This window comes from Lepidochelys kempii, chromosome 11 (assembly GCF_965140265.1).
Source record: "Lepidochelys kempii isolate rLepKem1 chromosome 11, rLepKem1.hap2, whole genome shotgun sequence".
NCBI classification, from domain to species: Eukaryota; Metazoa; Chordata; order Testudines; family Cheloniidae; genus Lepidochelys; species Lepidochelys kempii.
Window position 1 is genome coordinate 44435629 of NC_133266.1, and position 19110 is coordinate 44454738.

General features: G+C 40.5%; 1 protein-coding gene across 1 annotated transcript in view; it reads right to left on the minus strand.

Moving 5' to 3' along the window:
• PDE11A (phosphodiesterase 11A) overlaps positions 1-19110 on the minus strand; it is a 211783-nt gene that overhangs the window by 174675 nt on the left and 17998 nt on the right. The window contains exon 2 of the mRNA XM_073305996.1: positions 6742-6900. Within this exon, the coding sequence (XP_073162097.1) occupies positions 6742-6900 (159 nt within the window). The remainder of the gene's footprint in view (positions 1-6741; positions 6901-19110) is intronic.

Consider the following 19110-nt stretch of genomic DNA (forward strand, 5'->3'; position numbering starts at 1 on the left):
CCAGAGTGGCTAGAACAGGCATTGTGGGATACTTCTGGAGGCCGATCACAGAGCAATAGCAGACCAGGGCGTACACACTGGCGCCATGGCGCTCCAGCAGGGGCACATCGAACGTTATTCCACACGCTGAGGTGCAGTACCAGCAGCGCTGTAGCTGCAGAGACAGAGCGCTCTACGTGCCTTGCCAGTGTGGACGGGGAGTGAGCTAGGGCGCCCAGGGCTCCTTTATTGTGCTGTAACTTGCAAGTGTAGCCAAGCCAAACTGTGGAGGGATGAAGTGACCTTTGTTTCTAGCTAGTGGGGAGCATATGACTTTGTTACCATTTGGAAGCACTTTCGTAGGTGTGTCTTCTACTGCCTTTTCATTGCTTTTTGTAAGTCTTCTGATCGGCTTTGGTTCAAGCAGAGGCTGGGGGGAGGGGAGAGGAGGTCTTTCGTGAGTACTAGTACTAGTACTGCGCCCTAGTTCCCCAAGAACACAGAGTTGATAGGTAACAATATGCAGTGCTTAATATGTGAACACCGTACAAACAGCCAAATCGTGCTGTTTCAGTAACTTAGTAACTAAGTAACTTTCAGTAAGTAAAACAGTATTTAGACCAAACTGGAAATGGCCCACAATTCTCCTGCACCCGCTTCACTCCTGTAAGTCTAGGAGGATGTCAAGGCTGGAGAGAACTGGGCCCCTAGTTTAAATGAATGTGCGATTGCTACTATCCTCTACATTTCCTTGATGCAATAATTGATTTATTTTGACGTAACATCTGAAGACTATTTAGAAAACTAGAAATGAACATAAAGGAGGATTCAGTATTCTAAATCATAGACTTTAAAACTTTTGCTAGGATGAGTCTCTCACCAGATACTTATGATTACTAATGTCTAGAATGTGCAAAGTTTATACCAGGACAATACCAGAAATACAAACAGGGTAAAGAGATCTTTTTAGATGCTTTGTTTCTTGCCATGCCTTCTCAGGCAATCCATTGTTCCATATTTGGAAAATAAATTTTACAATTCTAATTTAATATCAACTATAAACCACTATGAAAGTAAGTAAAAGTAGTAAATGTCAGCCTCTTTTCCTAAAAAGTTACAAAACACAACAAAACACACTATAAAAAGGTACTGGCCTCCCCTCCAGCCTTACAAATGTAATAAACATGCTCTCGCACACAAATTAATCTACTTTTTATCAATATTAAAATTAGAATTGCTCTGCAGCCAGGAGCTCTGGCTGAGCACTGGTCACTGAAGAGGCCAAAAACACCAGAGGAAATTTCAGGAGGTGGGATATTCTCCTGTTGCCAGTGACTGACAGGTCTGGTTCTGCCCATAAGCCCAAAGCAGGCTGAAGTACCCATTGTAAAGGATCTGGGACCTTACCTCAACAAAGGAAAGAAATGTATTTATTGTTCACTGGAGAACATTCATTATGTATGGAAAATTCACTCTGACACACTATTAATGCTATAGTATTCTCACAGCTGCCATAGATTTCACAGAAATAGGAAATTGAACATTTGCTATGAAAACAGAATTTTACATTTTCAGAGAGATGTTATAACATTCCACTAGTTTACATATTGCAAATTATAAACCTGGTTGCACCTTAGGGGCTTTAATAACTCCACAAATTTTGTTATATTTTATCTGCTGCTAACAACTTTCTGAAAAGAACTAAGAAAAATACAAAAAACAATACTAGCATCTAGTTAATTCTAATTAAAAAATATAATTGTTTTCTATCGAATCAAGACACTAATGGCCACAAATGTCATTTCATCACACAATTTAGTCATCAGGTTTTGAAAAAGACTTTCTTAAATGCGGTATTTAATTCTGGGAGAAAAAAAAACATGAAAGGGAAAAACATACTTTGTTATGTGGGGTTGTTTCTTTACAGTTTCATTTTAAGAATATTATGATAAATCTCATTTTCAGGAACAATGACATCATATAGCTGAATTTAGTTCATTTGCATACTGGAATCCAATATGTTAAAACTAGGAATGGGCAAACCAATTCTTAAGCAAGAACTAGCCTGCACACCTTCCTTTTTTCTTGTGAATCACCTAAATGTTTAGAAACATTTAAAGTTCAGGAAAATACTTCCCCGTTCTCTTCCTCAACTTTAACAAGTCCCCCTACCTTTGTTGATACCATAACAAAGCTTGTATGCTAAACCATGCAGAATGTTCTTTCGAAATCTCATGTACTCTGTGTTGCTTCGTAAATGTGTGTATTTGAGGTTACCACTGCCTGAGGAAACTGAAGAGCACAGAAGATTTGAACAGAACAGCATAAGAGCTCCAGCAGAGAGGCTGCTAGACCTCATGAAATCTAAGCTCTATTATAGGACATTATTTAGGGACATTCCCAATTATGTTTTCATTTATTTTTCCTTTGCGTCTATGTGTGAGGGAGCCCCTTTAATGTATTCCTGAAGAGATCTGACATACTGTCTTAGAATTCTAATGCTTTTTTAAATGACTAGTAAAAAGCTAGCAAATAAGAAATAAACAACTTACACTGATTTTACATGACATCTAATAGCCAAAAAACTGAACACAAATACAATGGTAGAATCCAAGAAATTGGTATTAAATATTTACAACCATCTATATCCAATACACAATTCACATTCATGAAGTTGATAGTTTGCCAGTTGTACCTATGGATAATTGTATGTACTATTGATTAAACGTAACATCAAAAATTATAGGCCAGATGTTAAAAGGGCAACTCCCTTTATGCAGGAACAATCTGCTCCCACAAAAATGGTTGTGAACAAAAGGGAGACTGATTAGAGACTTTTAAAAAACAAAACAAAATCCTTGCAGTTGATTTTTTCAAGCAGCTGTTGCTTCTTTAATTCAGTTGCGGCTAAGCACTGTAACATATACGGCAAGATTTATAAGGTATGTTTATTGAGTTTATGCAATATGGCCAAGATTTTCAAGAATGAATAGCAATTTTGCCTCTAACGATGGTTGCTAAATTTGTGAAACTTTAAGTGAGCCTGATTTTGAAAAAGGGCTGAGTACCTACTTTAAAGGTGCCCAATTTTCAGAGTGTATCCCAAGTTGAGCACCCAAAAATTGAACCCCCAAAGTCACAAGTCACTTCTGAAAATCTTTGTCTAAAGAACTAGAGCATTGTAGTATCATTTGTTCAGACACATTGTGTTTTTTTGTAATGTACCCCTAGGGGGGAAAAAATTAGTTTGTAAGATTGCCACATGAGGAAAAATTATCTTCAGTGCAGAGCTGGAATGTTTTCTCCTTCTTGCCATATCTGGTGCTTCTGATGAAGACAGGAATGTTGCTCTCTTTCCTATCACTCCCCTGCACTGCAAGGAAAGCAACTAACCGGCAGTACATCTCAAGTATATACATCCATCGCAGTGAATGTTTTATGTGGTTTCCTGTATATAAAATTACTAACATAACTAGTGGTGGTTAAGGTGAGGTGCAGCCAGTGGCAAATGATATTTATATATTAAAAAAATTAAAGACACATATCTCTAAAATATTTGGAACCTTCAAATTGTGCATATTGTTAGCTGTATAACAATGGAAATATTTTATGATTAACCTCCTCTATCCTTCACTCCTTCTGTTGGTTGTTGTACTCACTTACTGTATCTTGTCTTAAATTAGAACATTGGTGTCCAAATTCCAGTTTTTCAAACTGGTCAAAACAATGGAATCTGAATGAAAACCAAAGCCAGAAGTTTAATCCAAGAGTTGCCAGTCAGCTCAAAATAGGCACAAGATTAAAAATAAAATTGAAAGAAATTTAAAACAAAGTAAACAAAATGGGTACACTTACATCTGCTGTAGAGGAAAACAAATGAGACTGATAACAAACAAGCTCCTGGTTCACAAAACTGATGTCATTCAACATATCTGCTGGACTGTATCCATCTGGTGGCAAGGAGGTACTATGGCCAATAATCTCTCAGAAATACAGAGAAATTGCTGTTCATCCATGTTTCTGATAGCAGGCATCTGACAGCTATTATCAGTTGCAAAAATAACAGCTATTCCTCCCTCTCTCACCTTTAATATCTAGCCAGTTATTAGTTTACATTTTCCCTCCTGGATTGCCATAAGATTCCGTCACATAAAGATACTTCAGAAAGGCAATAAGTTTCTAATTACACCCCATACACACCAAATCAAAGACACTGATGCGACAGACATTATTCATATTATATTATTATCCTCATTAGTCACACAGCAGTACTTAGGATGACTCCTTTTTGCATCAACAATTTTATTGCTGTGCACTGTACTCTAGACATATATTTTATATTTATTATAAATAATGAACAAACAACACTGACTTTAAAAGGGAAACATACAGTACTGTACTTACACACAATTACTGGAAATCATTTTTGATTTATGCAGCATTTCACACAGTACAAAACTTATATTAGTTTCAGTTTCCTAATTCATTTCACTCATGTCATATCATTCTTCATTCTAGAAACCATCACCACCTATTTAGGAGATAAGTCAAGGAAGCAGGAATTTTTCTTTACAAAAGACATTATTATTTATCCTGCGGTAAATACAATACTTCCTCTTATTGTCATTGCACAGTAATGTCAACACATATATTATGCTACCAATGGCACAACCATAGAATACTCAACATTTCTAGATAATAAGCTCTTCAGGGCATGTTCTGTACCACAGCCAGTGGATGGCGCGGGGGGGCTGGCTTGATCCTGATGAAATACACACACACCACCCCATTATTGGGTTAGCTGCTATTTTATCCCACTTCATCCCTTTCTACTAACTTGCCTGCCTTCTAATCCTCTACATCCCACCCACTCTTCTGAACCATTCACATCTTCGGCCAGGCTCTCACACAGATTTCTCATTTGCATGCACCCCCCATATTTTCTCACCCTTTCCACTCACAGTCTTTTACCCACCCCCACCCCCAGTTCTCTCTCCAGCCCCTGAACTCCCTCCTATGCTCCACATTCCCCTGCACAGGCACACAGTTTCTCCTTCTTGCCCTCTGTCCCTGCAAATTCACCTGATCCTCACAGTGTTCCCCTCGGCCTCCAGACAGCACAAGTGGGTGTCACCTTCCCCTAAGGTAAGCTTGGCTTCATTCCATTTGGGAAAAATCGGAGGCAGTGGTCATCTTTGCTAAAAGCAGCCTAAAGTGTCTCCTGCACAGGCTGTGTAGGCATTTTATGACCTCAGTCCCACTGAGAACACTGAGGGATGGTGAACCATCGACACGGAAAAACAGAAACTAATGAGGGTGAAAAGTTGTCAGTGGGTGCCTCTTGGTCCACATATCAAAACATAAGGCACCTTCTAGACTACTACATTTTAAACAATCTTGAGTCCACGCAACTCCAAAAATTGAAATCTATGGAGACAGTTTCATGAAGGAATTATCAATATGTATCGCTAGATGTACAATGGAGTGTGTTTGGTCTGCAGCTATATTATAGAAACCACAAAAAATGACTTTTTCTTCCTCTAGCATTAAAATATTGTATATTTAAATCTGCTCTCTGTAATACTACTAAACTACACATCTTGCCTAACAAGCAGGAACCTTTTTGTTAACCTTTACATTCCCTCTCTAAGGCCTTGTCTACACTAGGAAATTGTTCCTGAAATTTCCCACCACTGCTATCACTAGTGCGGACAAAATCCTGGTGGCCACTGGCATTTTGAGCAATGTCATGAAGACTTGCTGAGTGGGGTTACAGGATTCTTAAAACACTAGCCACCTAGAATCCTGTCCACCACCCAGAATATACCATTTAGAATCCTAAATTACTAGTGCTCCCATCAGTAGCATTGAACCAATGATAGCAGTACTGGGAAATCTTAGCCCAAACAGTGTCTAGCATAAACATAGCCCTAGAATCATGTCAAAAAGACAAAATTTACTGTAAGATAAATAGATCATTAATAATAAATGCCCTCCAACTTAATATGGCTGTTTAAAGCAATTATTCTGATTAAATTTAAATAGTCTAAGCAAATATGTGTTATTCAAAAGCCATTCATATTTCTGCTAAGTTCTTGGCATCTAAAGCCCTGAAATATTTTTGTTAATTTTGTATCAGTAATTATGGGTAATCATATTTTCTGGAATCACAGGTTAACATAATGAGACAATGTACCATCAACTGTGGTGATGATGCCAGACATAAAAAAAAAAATAGCATTTGATTTTTCGTTCCTACATCAAGTCTTTATGAAGTAAATGAAAGATCATATACATGAACTCTGGTTTTCTTGAAAAACGCTAACTGATAATAGTGGAACACTAGGACTTGACCTCATGAAATAAGAAACAGTTAGCATTGAGCTCCTTGCCTCTGTGGGGCTACAATTATATTTACTTCATCACAAGATTGGGAGAGAAACACTTTGTTATTAGTTCTACCTAGACATTTATGGAAGAGTTGAGAAAACAGATTCTCAATTAGAAAGCCTGTCTAGATCGTTGAAGCAAAATACAAACTGATCTTACAATATGAATACATCCAAAACTTATAATAAATAGATGAGAAACAGAGGTAGGTAGCAAGTTATCTCGATGTGATCTTATTACCACAGAGAAAAAGTTCATTCATTATTAATAAGGTGTGGGTTCCTCTCACAAAATAGGAGAATTGATCCTTAATAGTGGGAAGATTCTCTCGAGCTACCAGGGGAATGAAGCACACAAAATAAATAAGCTTACTTTTTCATCGTCATCGGTAAAAGGAGCACCTCCAGGAGTTTTATTTATTGCTTGGGCAACACCAATAATCTCTCCGTCGTTGTTTCTTATGGGCATGCACAACAATGACTTTGTCTTGTAACCAGTCAGTTTGTCAATCTCATCATTAAAGCGACGATCCTACACAAGGAAATAAGGGAAGTATTAACATGTGTATCTTACTTTTCTGAGTTTTCTTCAAGGAGAGAAGTTCACTGAATATCTTCTTCACTCAATGTCTTTTTTTAACAGTGACATTATATTGGTACCTTATTCCCTATTACCATAGCATACCTAATTGTTGTTTTCCATAGTTAATATAGTGCAAGAGATAATCTTTCTTTTAAGGCTGTTCCAAGTATTAGGTATAATACACCCTTGTGCAGCGGGTCAGTGCAAGACCTATGCACCACTTAAGCACTCAAAATAGGATACAGGGGTTGACTTCGTCCTTAAAGAGCAGAATAGAAGACCCCAAGCGGAGAGCAGGAGAAGAAAACATAAGAAGCACTAAAGAGAAAAGCTTGTAACAGTAGAGCAGAGATATGCCTTTGAGAAGGAAGCCAGAAGCATCATCTCTTTCTACTCCAACATCCCCTTATATTCCTTCTCTCTTGCTCATTTGACCTTGCTTCAGAATGAATTACCTCTCTTTCATCTCCCAATACAAAAATGGAGCTGTTGTCTTCTTCCTGCTCCTCCTCTTCTGAAGAAGAAAGAGGGTGTTCTGACTCCCTCCTTCTGCCTCAAGAGCTTTCACCATTCTGGGTTCATTTTCCTCAGTGATCCCCAATGTGCTTGAGAATTGAGTACTCCTGTGATTCACTCACTCTGCCTTCCATAGGATCAGGCCCTGAATATTTTTCTCTTAATTTCATTAATTTATAGTAAATTTATTGTAATTGTTATATGTAACCATGTCAGGTAAAAAATGTCAGACTGAAGTGCCATTTTTAAGTTGGCCCTTTAAGCTTCTGTTTGCAGCTTGCCATATTCAAACTGCATTATGAGTTATGAAACAGAGACCATCTGAACAGAACAGTTGTTCACCAATGTAAGATTAGCTACCAATATTTTCAAAGTGGCACCTAGGGCTTTAGCCACAATTAATGCCCAACCAAATCCCTCTGCAGTGCACTGAAAATGTAGGGGCAAATACCTTATTCACCTGAATGGACTTAAAACAGTATCCATTAATTGGCTTCCTTTTCCCTTTAATTTGTAGAGTTCCAAGGGGTATGTTTTCAGTGTAGAGTGCCGGGATTTCACAGCACAACTCTCATTAATGTTAATGGGAGCAGTGTGACTGAATCTTTACAGTGAAAATGCACCCCTAAGCATTACATGCAACTAGTAATTATTTATTCAAGCAATTTGCAAAATTAATTTCTTGCCATTTTATTTATGTTTACTTTATGCAGATCAGGCACTCTGTGTTACATTCTCCGTTCCCATTTTAATATAAATAAATACCTGGTTTATATAAATGTATTTTTAGTATTAAATCACACTCTCATCAATCCACTGACATTTAGTTTTTATACCCTAGGATTTCATGAACTTCTATGTTATTAAGTGCTTGTATATAATTGCCAGATCATAAACTGAATAAAATTAATAAGAGTACATTTAAAATTCCCAGAGGAAATCATATAAAATGTGTACTTTCTCTGAGAAATTTGGATGGTGTATTTAATGCTTACCTGAAGCTACATTATGAACAGAAGGGACCTCTCAAAACAGGATGATATAAATCAAGGTATGACTTATTTTTAAATCCAAGTAATACAAAAATTCAAATAACAGGCAGCATACTAAACAATAAATATATCAAAATCAAATGCTAAAATTTCATCTATGCCAAAATATTTGTAAGTATTTTTGTACTATTAATTATTTACCTAAGCTAAGCATGTTCACTAATCCCCGTTAAAAAGGAATGTACATGAGAGCTAAATCTCTGATAAAATTTGTCACTTCACAGCACTGGAAGAAGACTTCAACTTTCAAGACTGAAATTTCATATAATTCCATAGAGCTTAGAATTGTTTTTATGGCTTATGATTTGTTGTTGTTTTTTCTACAAGGTAGAACTGCTTTGTTTTGTTCCCATTCCAAGTGGGGTCAGAATGGTGAACACACAGTACTGTCTCCAAGAGGCATTCAGATACAGCAGTAATGGGTGTGGTACAAATACTTGGACATATAAAAGAAATTAACAGACACAAAGCGCACATCCACAGTACCTCACTACAGGGATGTAACAAGAACTGTGAATCAAATATAATTAGGAAGACAATATTAAGTGTCTATAAACCAACTAAAGTTTAATCTTTATTACAAAATAATCACTGTACAGAACATTCTTTCTGAAGGAGTTATTTGATGAAGATAAAAGATCTAATTAATAGTGCTAGGCTGTGTATGCATACTGGGTACTTCACTAATAGCCTGTGCATGGTTTTTCTTCCCCAAAGATGGAAGTTGCTAGTTTTGGCCCAAATCATCTTTGGTTTTTTTCACATTACATTTGGTACATTAAGGAAATTTTGGCATGTTACATGAGATCTAATATTCAGAATGGGATTAAAGGGATCTGTAACACAACATCAAATGTTTTTGGAGAGCAGAGATTTAAATTTATTTAGACTTTTCCATCTAGAATTTACAGTGCATATCCAGATTGTAACTTCTGCAGAGCTGGGCCTTGACTTCTGATTTGTCTGTAATGGGCCGAGTACATTTTGGCACTATATAAGGAATAATAAAAAATCTATAGATCGGAATTATCTAGTACATTTAACTATATTTCTGGTCTCATAGGACAACAAGATTAATTCACTGATAATCATACTAATGTAAAATGTTGGTACTAAAAGACATTATGCTACACTGTATTTAGCACTTACATGTGAGTAGTGTGAATTCCTTTCCTTTATGGAAAAGCTAAATTCAAGCTGGAAAAAATTCATCCAGGTGCAGAAGACCCTGTAACTGGGTGTATCAATCCCACATTGGCAACACAGGGGTTAACAAACTGTTGTGGTCCCAAGAGGCCACGCCCCCTTTCTCTTGCTGGATATGATCCTGGTGGAGGGAGCATATAAAAGGAAGCAGCTCAGTTCAGTCTGGGCTGGCTGAGGAGGAGACTGGACATGCCTCCTGCAGAGGAGCTGCCAAGACACTCCAGACTGCCAAGGCAAAGTATTCTGACTACTCCGCGGGGAACCAATTGACTGCAGGGACTGAAGGGGATGCCAAATCACTGCCAACAGAGGAGATGCCCAAGGTGGGCCTAAGGGTAGGAAGCGACCCAGGTGATGCATTTTGGGGACATGAAGACCTGAATCCTGCATCAGGATAATTTGGTTTCAGAATCCAGTGGAGTAGGGTGGGCCCAGGTTCCCCTATCCTCCCTGCACTTGCCACTAGTATTGCTGCCCAGAGAGAGGGTGGCCCTATGATACTCTTGCCGCTAGGCACTGTTGCCCAGAGAAAGGACAGCCCTATGGTACTCTTACCGCTAGGGAGTGCCAGCAGGGAGAGGGCACCGTTTTGGATTTGTGTTTCTAGGCATCTTGGACTCTTACTGCTAGGCGCCACAGCTGCCACAGGGGCAGCCCTCTCAGACTCTTGGCTGCCCCCATTGATAGACCCACACAAGGTTCTCCATGTCATCTTATGCCTTGAGGTAAGGCTGAGCAGGTACATATGTGCTCCCTGAATACTGTGGCTAAGGGGTCTGTGTCAGTCCTGCACAGGTGATTGCAGAAAGTGGTGTAGTTGCAAAGTTATGTTCTTAACTCCCCCATAAATGGCATGGGAACTATGTGAAGCAGTAGTCCTAGAAGACAGTGTGTCCCATGACCCGACCCCTGGGAAGTGGGTTGATTCTTCCACGTCCAACCATTGTGTACGCCACCTGCATAAAGCCTGATAATTCAGATTTTAGGAAAGGGAAATGAATTTCACACTTTGGGGATAAAAATAAAGTTGTGCCATCGGTACTATTGTACTTTGATAAAAAATTGAGCTTTCATAGATGGAAGAATTTAAGAAATTGGAACTCTGATATAATTACTATCAGAAATGATAGTCTGATGGACAGAAACCAAAAAAATTAATATTAAAGGTTTGTCATACCTGCAATACATTAAATCATGCAGCACATTCAGTTCCCCACTTCAGCATCTTCAGGTCTCAGGTGGATTTATCAATTTGCACAGACCTCAAATCTTATTCTTTCTTATTCTTAATATTCTTCCTTCATCTAAATCTAGAATTTTCCCAAATATGGCTGTTGTGCCTGAACTTTCAGAGAACTTTGCCACATGACCATGCCATGGTTTAAAAATTGTAAAACATGGGATATTTCTTTCCTGGCTGGATCAGACTACAGCAGTCTCTAATTTAGTCCATACACTGGAGTAGATTCTCGATGGAGATTTATTTCTTGCTGACAGAAGAACTGTGTTCACCTAATCAGAATATTCTTTTGTAGAAGGGAGCTCTTGCGAGCTTCCAGGGGACTCTTGTTAAAACTCTGCCACCAAACTGAAGGGAAGGTTGACATTTTCTTACTTCTGATTAAGCTCTCTCTGTCTTCCCCCCTGCACTGCTAAATCATTCCTAACAGAGTTGACAATACTAGAGCTCATAAAAGTATTTCTGAAAAGCAACTATTTTGCCTTTTGCATGAACCAGGTTGCACCAAATGGCAGGAACTTTAAAAAAAAAAGACAAATTCTGAGGATGTCTCCCTTCCCGACCCAATGTCACTACACAGTTTTTACTCCCACTACCCACATCAAATTACACAAGCAAATTACACTGCTATGACCTCAATACACTCAGATATTTTTCAGGAATAAGTTACAAAATGAAAAATGCACCTTCTTTGCCACTGCAGTGTTGCCTCCTTCCTTTGTCATACTTATGAGAATTTGGGGGGGGAAGGGGGGCAGATCATTTTTGTGGGTCCCTAATGTTAAAATACTGGCAGCACATCACTGTTATTGCTTCAGAGATGACCATTCCAAAGACATCCTGTCAGATTAAAATGATAGACTTGGGTGGAATATTGGACCCTGTCACTAAAGTCCATTGTCAACTGCAGGTGGGAATGGATATTAATGGTGGCTGATTTTACAGACTGAAAGACTGGGGAAGAGTCTTCCAGGTTGTAATAAATGCACCACTAGTATTTATAAAATAGGTGGATACAGCTCATGTGAAGGCAGAAGTGCAATCCCTCCCCCAATTCTTGCTGGTTTCCATTAAGGGACTGTACTGGTACGGTATAAGCAGCCCTTCGTCCCTCGGACCCATTTCAGTTTTCACGTACTCTGCCCTCTTGGCAACCCTCCTCCCATGTTAGCTGCATGAGCCACAGTTCCTCATTAAGAAATGACTCGCTGGCTGTGTGCAGCAGCTCTAATACATGATGTGTGGCTGAACTCAAAATGACAGAAAAACAGGAGAAAAAAATTCTGCAACAAACTACAATACAAATGTAAAAACAGGAGGGTGTTTTTTGTTTCTGCATTAAATTACCTATGGGGCACTGTTAGTGTTGTAAAACTTTAAACCAAGAATGGGATTGCACCATTCCATAAGGCTCCTCACCATATACAGACGCATTCTCTCTGTGGATTGGTAACTGAATGAAGACATGTCTCTCTCAGTACATTGTTAAAAGAAGGCCTCCCACAGCTGCTACACTGTCCGGATTTTCACTTTGATTTTTTAGGTTCCTCTGCCTTTGTACGTGTGACTAGTCGCTACTCGATGACTATTACTGCACATATGATCAAAAAAATCTTTGAAAGATGCACTGAATATAGTCTCACAATTAATGGAAATATTTATAATGAAATTTACACAAACTTTATCGAATATAAAAGGGGAACTGACAGCAACCCCAGTGTTTATGTTGACTAACAATTTCCATGACAAAAGATTCTTGTGATCTATTTTATATAAATAAAATGAAACAACTGAGAGCAAAATCAGCAGCTTAGCAGAGGATACCTTTGAATAAAGAATGACCAGAATCAATACTAGAAGCCTTGGGGTTATTTTAAAGTGGACATTTAAATGAGTATTGCCTATTGGGGGAAGCCCTGAGTGTTGATTACACTATATTCCCAAAACAAATGGATCCATTACCACTGCTATTGAACTACCAAGTAAAAGCAGGACTTTCAGGAAACTTACTCAATAGGTGTATCTATAACTGGGAAGGGGTCTTGTCTGTGATTGAAAACTTTGACTGACCCAGGCTTCCTATGCTCAACAATGCAAGACTAACCTGAAAGTAATAGATGAGTGGACATGTACTGAAATTAATATTGCTCTAGAAATACAAGTTGGCATGTATTTCTGCTTTAGTTGGTACAATGAACAATATTTAATTTAGGTTTGTTCAGTATTTAATCATTATGATTTAAAGTAAAATTGTGTAGACATTTGATTGTGATGGTAAAGAGGAAATTCATAAAACACTGTCACAATATCATTAAAAGTGTAAGCTGTCACGTGGGGGGAGAAAAAATCCCAAGCAGCTGATTCCAATTAACCATTCCTCTTAGGGCTTGGCTACACTGGAAACTTCAAAGCGCTGCAGCAGGAACGTGCTTTGAAGTGCACGTGTGATCGTGTGTGAGCACTGGGAGAACTCTCCCAGCACTCCAGGTAATCCACCTCCATGAGGGGATTAGCTCAGAGTACTGGGAGCGCAGCTCAGACTTGCTGCGCTCAGGGGCGTGATTTTTTCACACCCCTGAGCCAGCAAGTTAGAGCACTATAAAATGTAAGTGTAGACAAGCCCTCAGAGGCTGCTGGGAGTAGGAAGGGTCTGACATCTATTTAAAGCCTGACCCAGCTCATTTCAGAAGAGAGAGAAGGAGGGGCAACACCCAAGAAGACTGGGATATTTGAGGAGTGTCGTGGGGAGAGGGAATCATCTTGGGGAAAAAGGCATTGAAACTGGGGAGAGTTGGCACAGGCTGGGGCCTAGGAAATTTTCGACTTGCCTGAGAGGTAAGAGAATTTATGGGGAAATGGTACTAAAGACTTTGGGTGCTGCTAATGATAAATGGAATACCAATATACCCCTTTTATAAGTATTCCTACATTCTCTCTGGTGTTCTTCCTTCCTCATCATTTCTGTGGTGGTCAGGTCATCCTGGCACATCAGGCAATGGGCTGATGATATTTGGAGCTGTAGGATTTGGAGATTAGCTAGAAACTCAAGTCACCTTAGTGATCATCTGTCAAGCTTGGTGGGGCTGGTGGTTCACAGCTATTATTATGAAAGGTGACACTGACCAATCAGTCTTATAAATTAGTATGACTTAGCAGCTTTGTGATTTAGCTCTAAATTGGAGTTTTTGATACAAGGATTTTTTTGAATATTCATAGATGTAAACATAAATCTCACTTATTAAAAAAGGCTTCTTTTAAATCATGGTTTCCTGTTGCATGTGGCAGTTAGTATGTTAATACTGTAGTGCTTACAGAAACAGAACATTGTACTCCTCTCAGAAGAGTAACATGAAGAAAATAATGCCTTGTGATCTAACACTCAACCAGTTTAATGAGTTAAACATATATTTGGCTGTTTTAATGCCCCATCAGGCATCTTTTATCCGTCAAAGTGGGATCATAATACTGGATATCACTTACATTTCTAAATCACTGTGATTTGTCACAATCAGTGTATCCGGGGTTTGTTTGTTTTTTAATACTGTAAATTAATTAGGAGTTGTTCTTCTTCCTTGGGCTTTATTTGTGCCTCAGGAGTATACTACCCATCCTTTTGTTTCTAGAAAGAGTGGGTTACTAAACCGTAATCATTGATAAAGCAATGAGATTCCCTTGAGTTACTTGTCTGACAATTTCCTTAACAGAGCCAAAAAAAAAAAAGATAAATGGCTTTTAATAATGGCACCAAGGGCCCGGTCCTGCATGGTGTTGAAAGCATCCTGCAAACTGCTGAGCAGCCTCGCTATTACTTCAATAGGAGTTGAGAGCCCTCAGTCTCCTAGTAAGTGGCACTATGTAACATCATTTCTATAAACAGGGTTGTCTTCTGTCTTAACTCACGTAATAAAATGGAATTCAGTGCAATTATCACAGAGTAGGTTTTACCAGTTCAGAAAATGAAATACCACAACAACATTATTTCATCAAGTAACTGCAACTATTTCTTTATTACATCTGAATTATTATCCAGAATGTATTATTATTGAAATGCTAATAATATGCTTTGCATTATTGAAGAGACAAAATAAACACAGTCCCCACCCCAAGGATTTTAGTCTAAAGCAACAGAGTAAACACCGTATGCTGGAATGACTGGGAATCTTTATTTTACTAATAATATTATTGTTTATTCACCACTTGTGGGCATCATAGAAGAAATTAACTTTAAGGAAGGATAAGAATTAAAACAGGGTGGTAGCTTGACAGGCCAGAATAAGGAGAGCTTTTATGTATGGGGGTAGCCTTAAGGAAAAGGCACAGACTGCTCCAAGGCAAACAGATGAGTGGGCCAAAAATTAAGAAAAATTATCTGTGCTTACCTCAGTTACCTTTCTTTGAGTAATAAGGTATATATGTCCATTAAAAGGGGTACTTCAGGCTGCCTGCAGCTTGGGGACAGAATCAGATCTGTCAATCACTTAGCAACAGGCAAATGCCCCGCCTCCTTAAGTTCCCTCCCACTGAGAGGGAATTATCTTGGCAAATGAATCTATTTTCCTAAATTACAGGGTGTGTTAACGATACTTTGAAGAAAAAGCACAATTTCTTCTGCTGCAGAGCATGGAAACTTTCCCTAATGAAGCAAATACAAATACTGAGGTATCTATTTCCATCTCTATTCTGATTATCTGTTTGTGTGAAGAGACAGATTTGTGAACCTTAGTAATAAAAAAAAAATTGTGTGGGTTCAATACCAGGTTAATCAGCCCAGAGAGCCATAGCCTCTTCAGCCAGAAAGGCATAAACAGTATCACTGCTGCTCTCACCTTTCTATCCTTTGCATAGTCCTGGGGAGCAGCGGAAAAAATGGGAAGGCATGTAGCAAAGACCTTGCCTAGCTTTGTAAGAGACCATCCATCACTTTGCATCCCAGGTCCTGACACATGGAGAGGCCACAGGACACTTTACTGATGTTTCCAGATACAAAGAGGTCAAGCACCAGCCCACCAAATTAACTTATAATGACTGAGGAAATTTCTATGTGCAGGCTCCACTCTGTTTACTTCAACTTCTGCTATTTTAGTTTTGGTGTTCATCAGCTCCTGATAAACAATGCACATAGAGATAGTCTCCTTTCTAGTCAGATCACTTTCCTTTTTTCCCCCTCTCTGGGGTTGGGCTGATTGTGCTCTTCCTAGTTTATTTCTGAAACCTGGATCAGACACATTTGACTCATGACTTGAACAAGTTTCTCCATGGAAGTAATCATGCTCTAGGATCTCAATGAATCCTAGTATTCCAGCCAGTGGATGCTGTGCTAACAGTACCCAATGGAGATCACTGGACACAAGGGGGGTCTTTGGACACCGCTCCCTCCCTTTCCTGCCACCTCTGTAACAGCCTCCCAGGGGTCCCTACTCATATCTGAGGTGAGGCCTCCAGGGGAATAAAAGACCAATGTGGATCCAAGAAGCTGCTGAGCCCCAGGAGTGGAAGAGAGACAGAGTATGCCTACACTGCATTCAGAGGTGCGACTCAGCAACACATTATAGATGTACCCAAGCTAGCTTTGATCTATCATGCTTGAATAACAATAGCAGTGAAGCCCTGGCAGCACAGGCTAGCTGCTTGAGTACACAGTCAAGGTGGCAGGAAGGGCTGCACAGCCTGTGTTGCCACAGCTGCACTGCTATTGTTCAAGCTTGCTAGATCAAAGAGAGCTTGAATATGTCTACATGTACTGCAGTTACACCCAGTGATGAGCTGCCAAAATCTTAACAACTGGTTCCCTCCTCGCCCCACAAGGGGGTCATTGCTCACCCCCGTCCCCCAGGACTCCTGCCCCATCCAACCCCCCACGTTCCTTGACGTCCCCCCCCCGGACCCCTGCCCCATCCATCCCCCTCCCTGTCCCCTGACTGCCCCCAGAACTGGGCAGGAGGGTCTCGTGGGCCACCGTAGTGGGTGCCCACCCCACCCCTAAGAGCCAGAGGGACCTGCCGGGGGGGCGAGGTGGGGAGTCCCAGAGGTGGGGCAGCTCCCAGGAAGCATCCGGTAGGTCCCTCTGGCTCCTAGGGGCAGGGGAGCATAGCTGGGGGGGGAGCAGGGGGAGCACCGGCTCCCCCCACTGATCACATCAAAAGTGCCGCCTTAGGCACCGACTCCCTGGGTGCTCCAGGGCTAGAGCACCCACGGGGAAAATCTGGTGGGTGCAGAGCACCTACGGCAGCTCCCTGCCCTGTGCCCAGCCCCAGCTCACCTCCGCACCTGCCCCTGAATGCGCCGCCCCGCTCTGCTTCTCCACCCCCCCCCCGGCTTCCCGCGAATCAGCTGTTTGGCGGGAAGCCTGGGAGGGCTGAGAAGCAGATGGTGGCTTCCCGCTCAGGCCAAGGGTGGCAGAGGTGAGCTGGGGCGAGGAGCAGTTCCCCTGCCCCCCGCTCCCTCCCCCCGGTTACCTGCTGCGGCACAGACGGCCCTCCTTGCGCCCCCCAGCCCACCTCTGCCTCCCTGGGCCTGAGTGGGACGCCGTGGCCTACTTCTCAGCCTGCCCCAGCTTCCCACTTGAACAGTTGATTCGCAGGAAGGCGTGGGGGGCAGAGAAGCAGGGCGGGGCGGGGCGGCGCGTTCAGGGGAGGAGGCGGAGTGGAGGTGGGCTGGGGATGGGGTGGGGCAGGGAGCTGCCAGTGGGGGCTTTGCACCCATCAAATTTTCCCCTTGGGTGCTCCAGCCTTAGGCGCCACTTTTGCCCAGTTAAATTTAAAAGCCCTTTTAGAACTGGTTGTCCCTTGTGGAACAACCAGTTCTAAAAGGGCTTCTAAATTTAACAACTGGTTCTAGCAAAACGGTTGGAACCGGCTCCAGCTCACCACTGGTTACACCTCTGACTGAGGTGTTAAGACATACCCTGAGACTGGCTGTTGTCAGAGATGCAGCACCAGCAGGAGAAAGAGAAACCTTCAGACCCACTTTGTCCTCATTACTGCTCCTACCACTTGATGTTGTCAGACTTCCCCCACTTGAGCTGAGGAAGGTCTTTTGAGGGACAGGTGCATAGTGACACTCTAATGGAAACTGGGGGTGGAGCAGGGAAGGCAGGCAAAGAGAAATTTAGTGCATTTAACTGGGAGCAGAGGGAGAAATGGTAACTGGAAAAAACAGTAAATAAAACAGTCAAAATGAAAATAAAGTTGAACTTAGTTTCTGAAGTAATGGGTTGAGGAGTCAGATAAGAAATTGGTTTCAATGGGCTGTTAGGGAGAAAAGAGATTCAAGTAAACAAAATGATTTTTCAGTTGGTATTTATATTGCTGAAATAGAAGACATTCACATGAGAGAGCTGAATAAACATGTGATCTTAATTATATTCACATCCTTCTGTCCCCATGTCTTTCCCTGTTAGTTGCATCACCTATTGCATCATATCTAATTAGACTGCAAGCACTTGGAACAAGGACTGTCTTCATATGTATTAGGACAGTGCCCTTGGGGCCCTGGTCTAGACTGGGGCCTTTAGATGCTAACAGAATATAAGGAATAATAGTATGCCAAAGCCAAAATTTGAGATTATCAATTTTAACCAAAAATCCAGTCAAAAATTAGGAAGTAAGCAGCTGTGAAACATCTCTTCTTTTTGACTAACAAATTGTATTGACAGCATTTTCATTTAATAAAAATGCAGAGATTATGATGTACGATCCACCACTGATTTACTAACAAACTATGCCAAAAAGATGTCACTGTTTTAATCCCTTTTGGTACTATGCAGTAAGAATTTCAGATGCAGGAGACCCATTCAAAATGCATTCACTAACACACTTAACAGTTGGAATTTCAAGACTGCCAACAAAAATATAATACATACAGTATATCAGTAACAGTCAATATGGAGGACAAACCTCCTCTTGTCTGAAATTGTTTTACTGATTGTAAATTCCTCTTTGGGGAAATATTGCTCTGTAAAATGTGATGGTCAACCAGGGTAAGAAACAGACCTGAACAGACTTGATCCATCAATCCAAGTGTCAGTATTTTAGCAGCTGGAGCAATTGCACTGCAGGCAATGTCCTCTCTGACTATCTAGTCACACTTACTGGGAATATAAAAATATTTCTAGGCAGGTATGTGTTACCATATACAGAGCTAGAT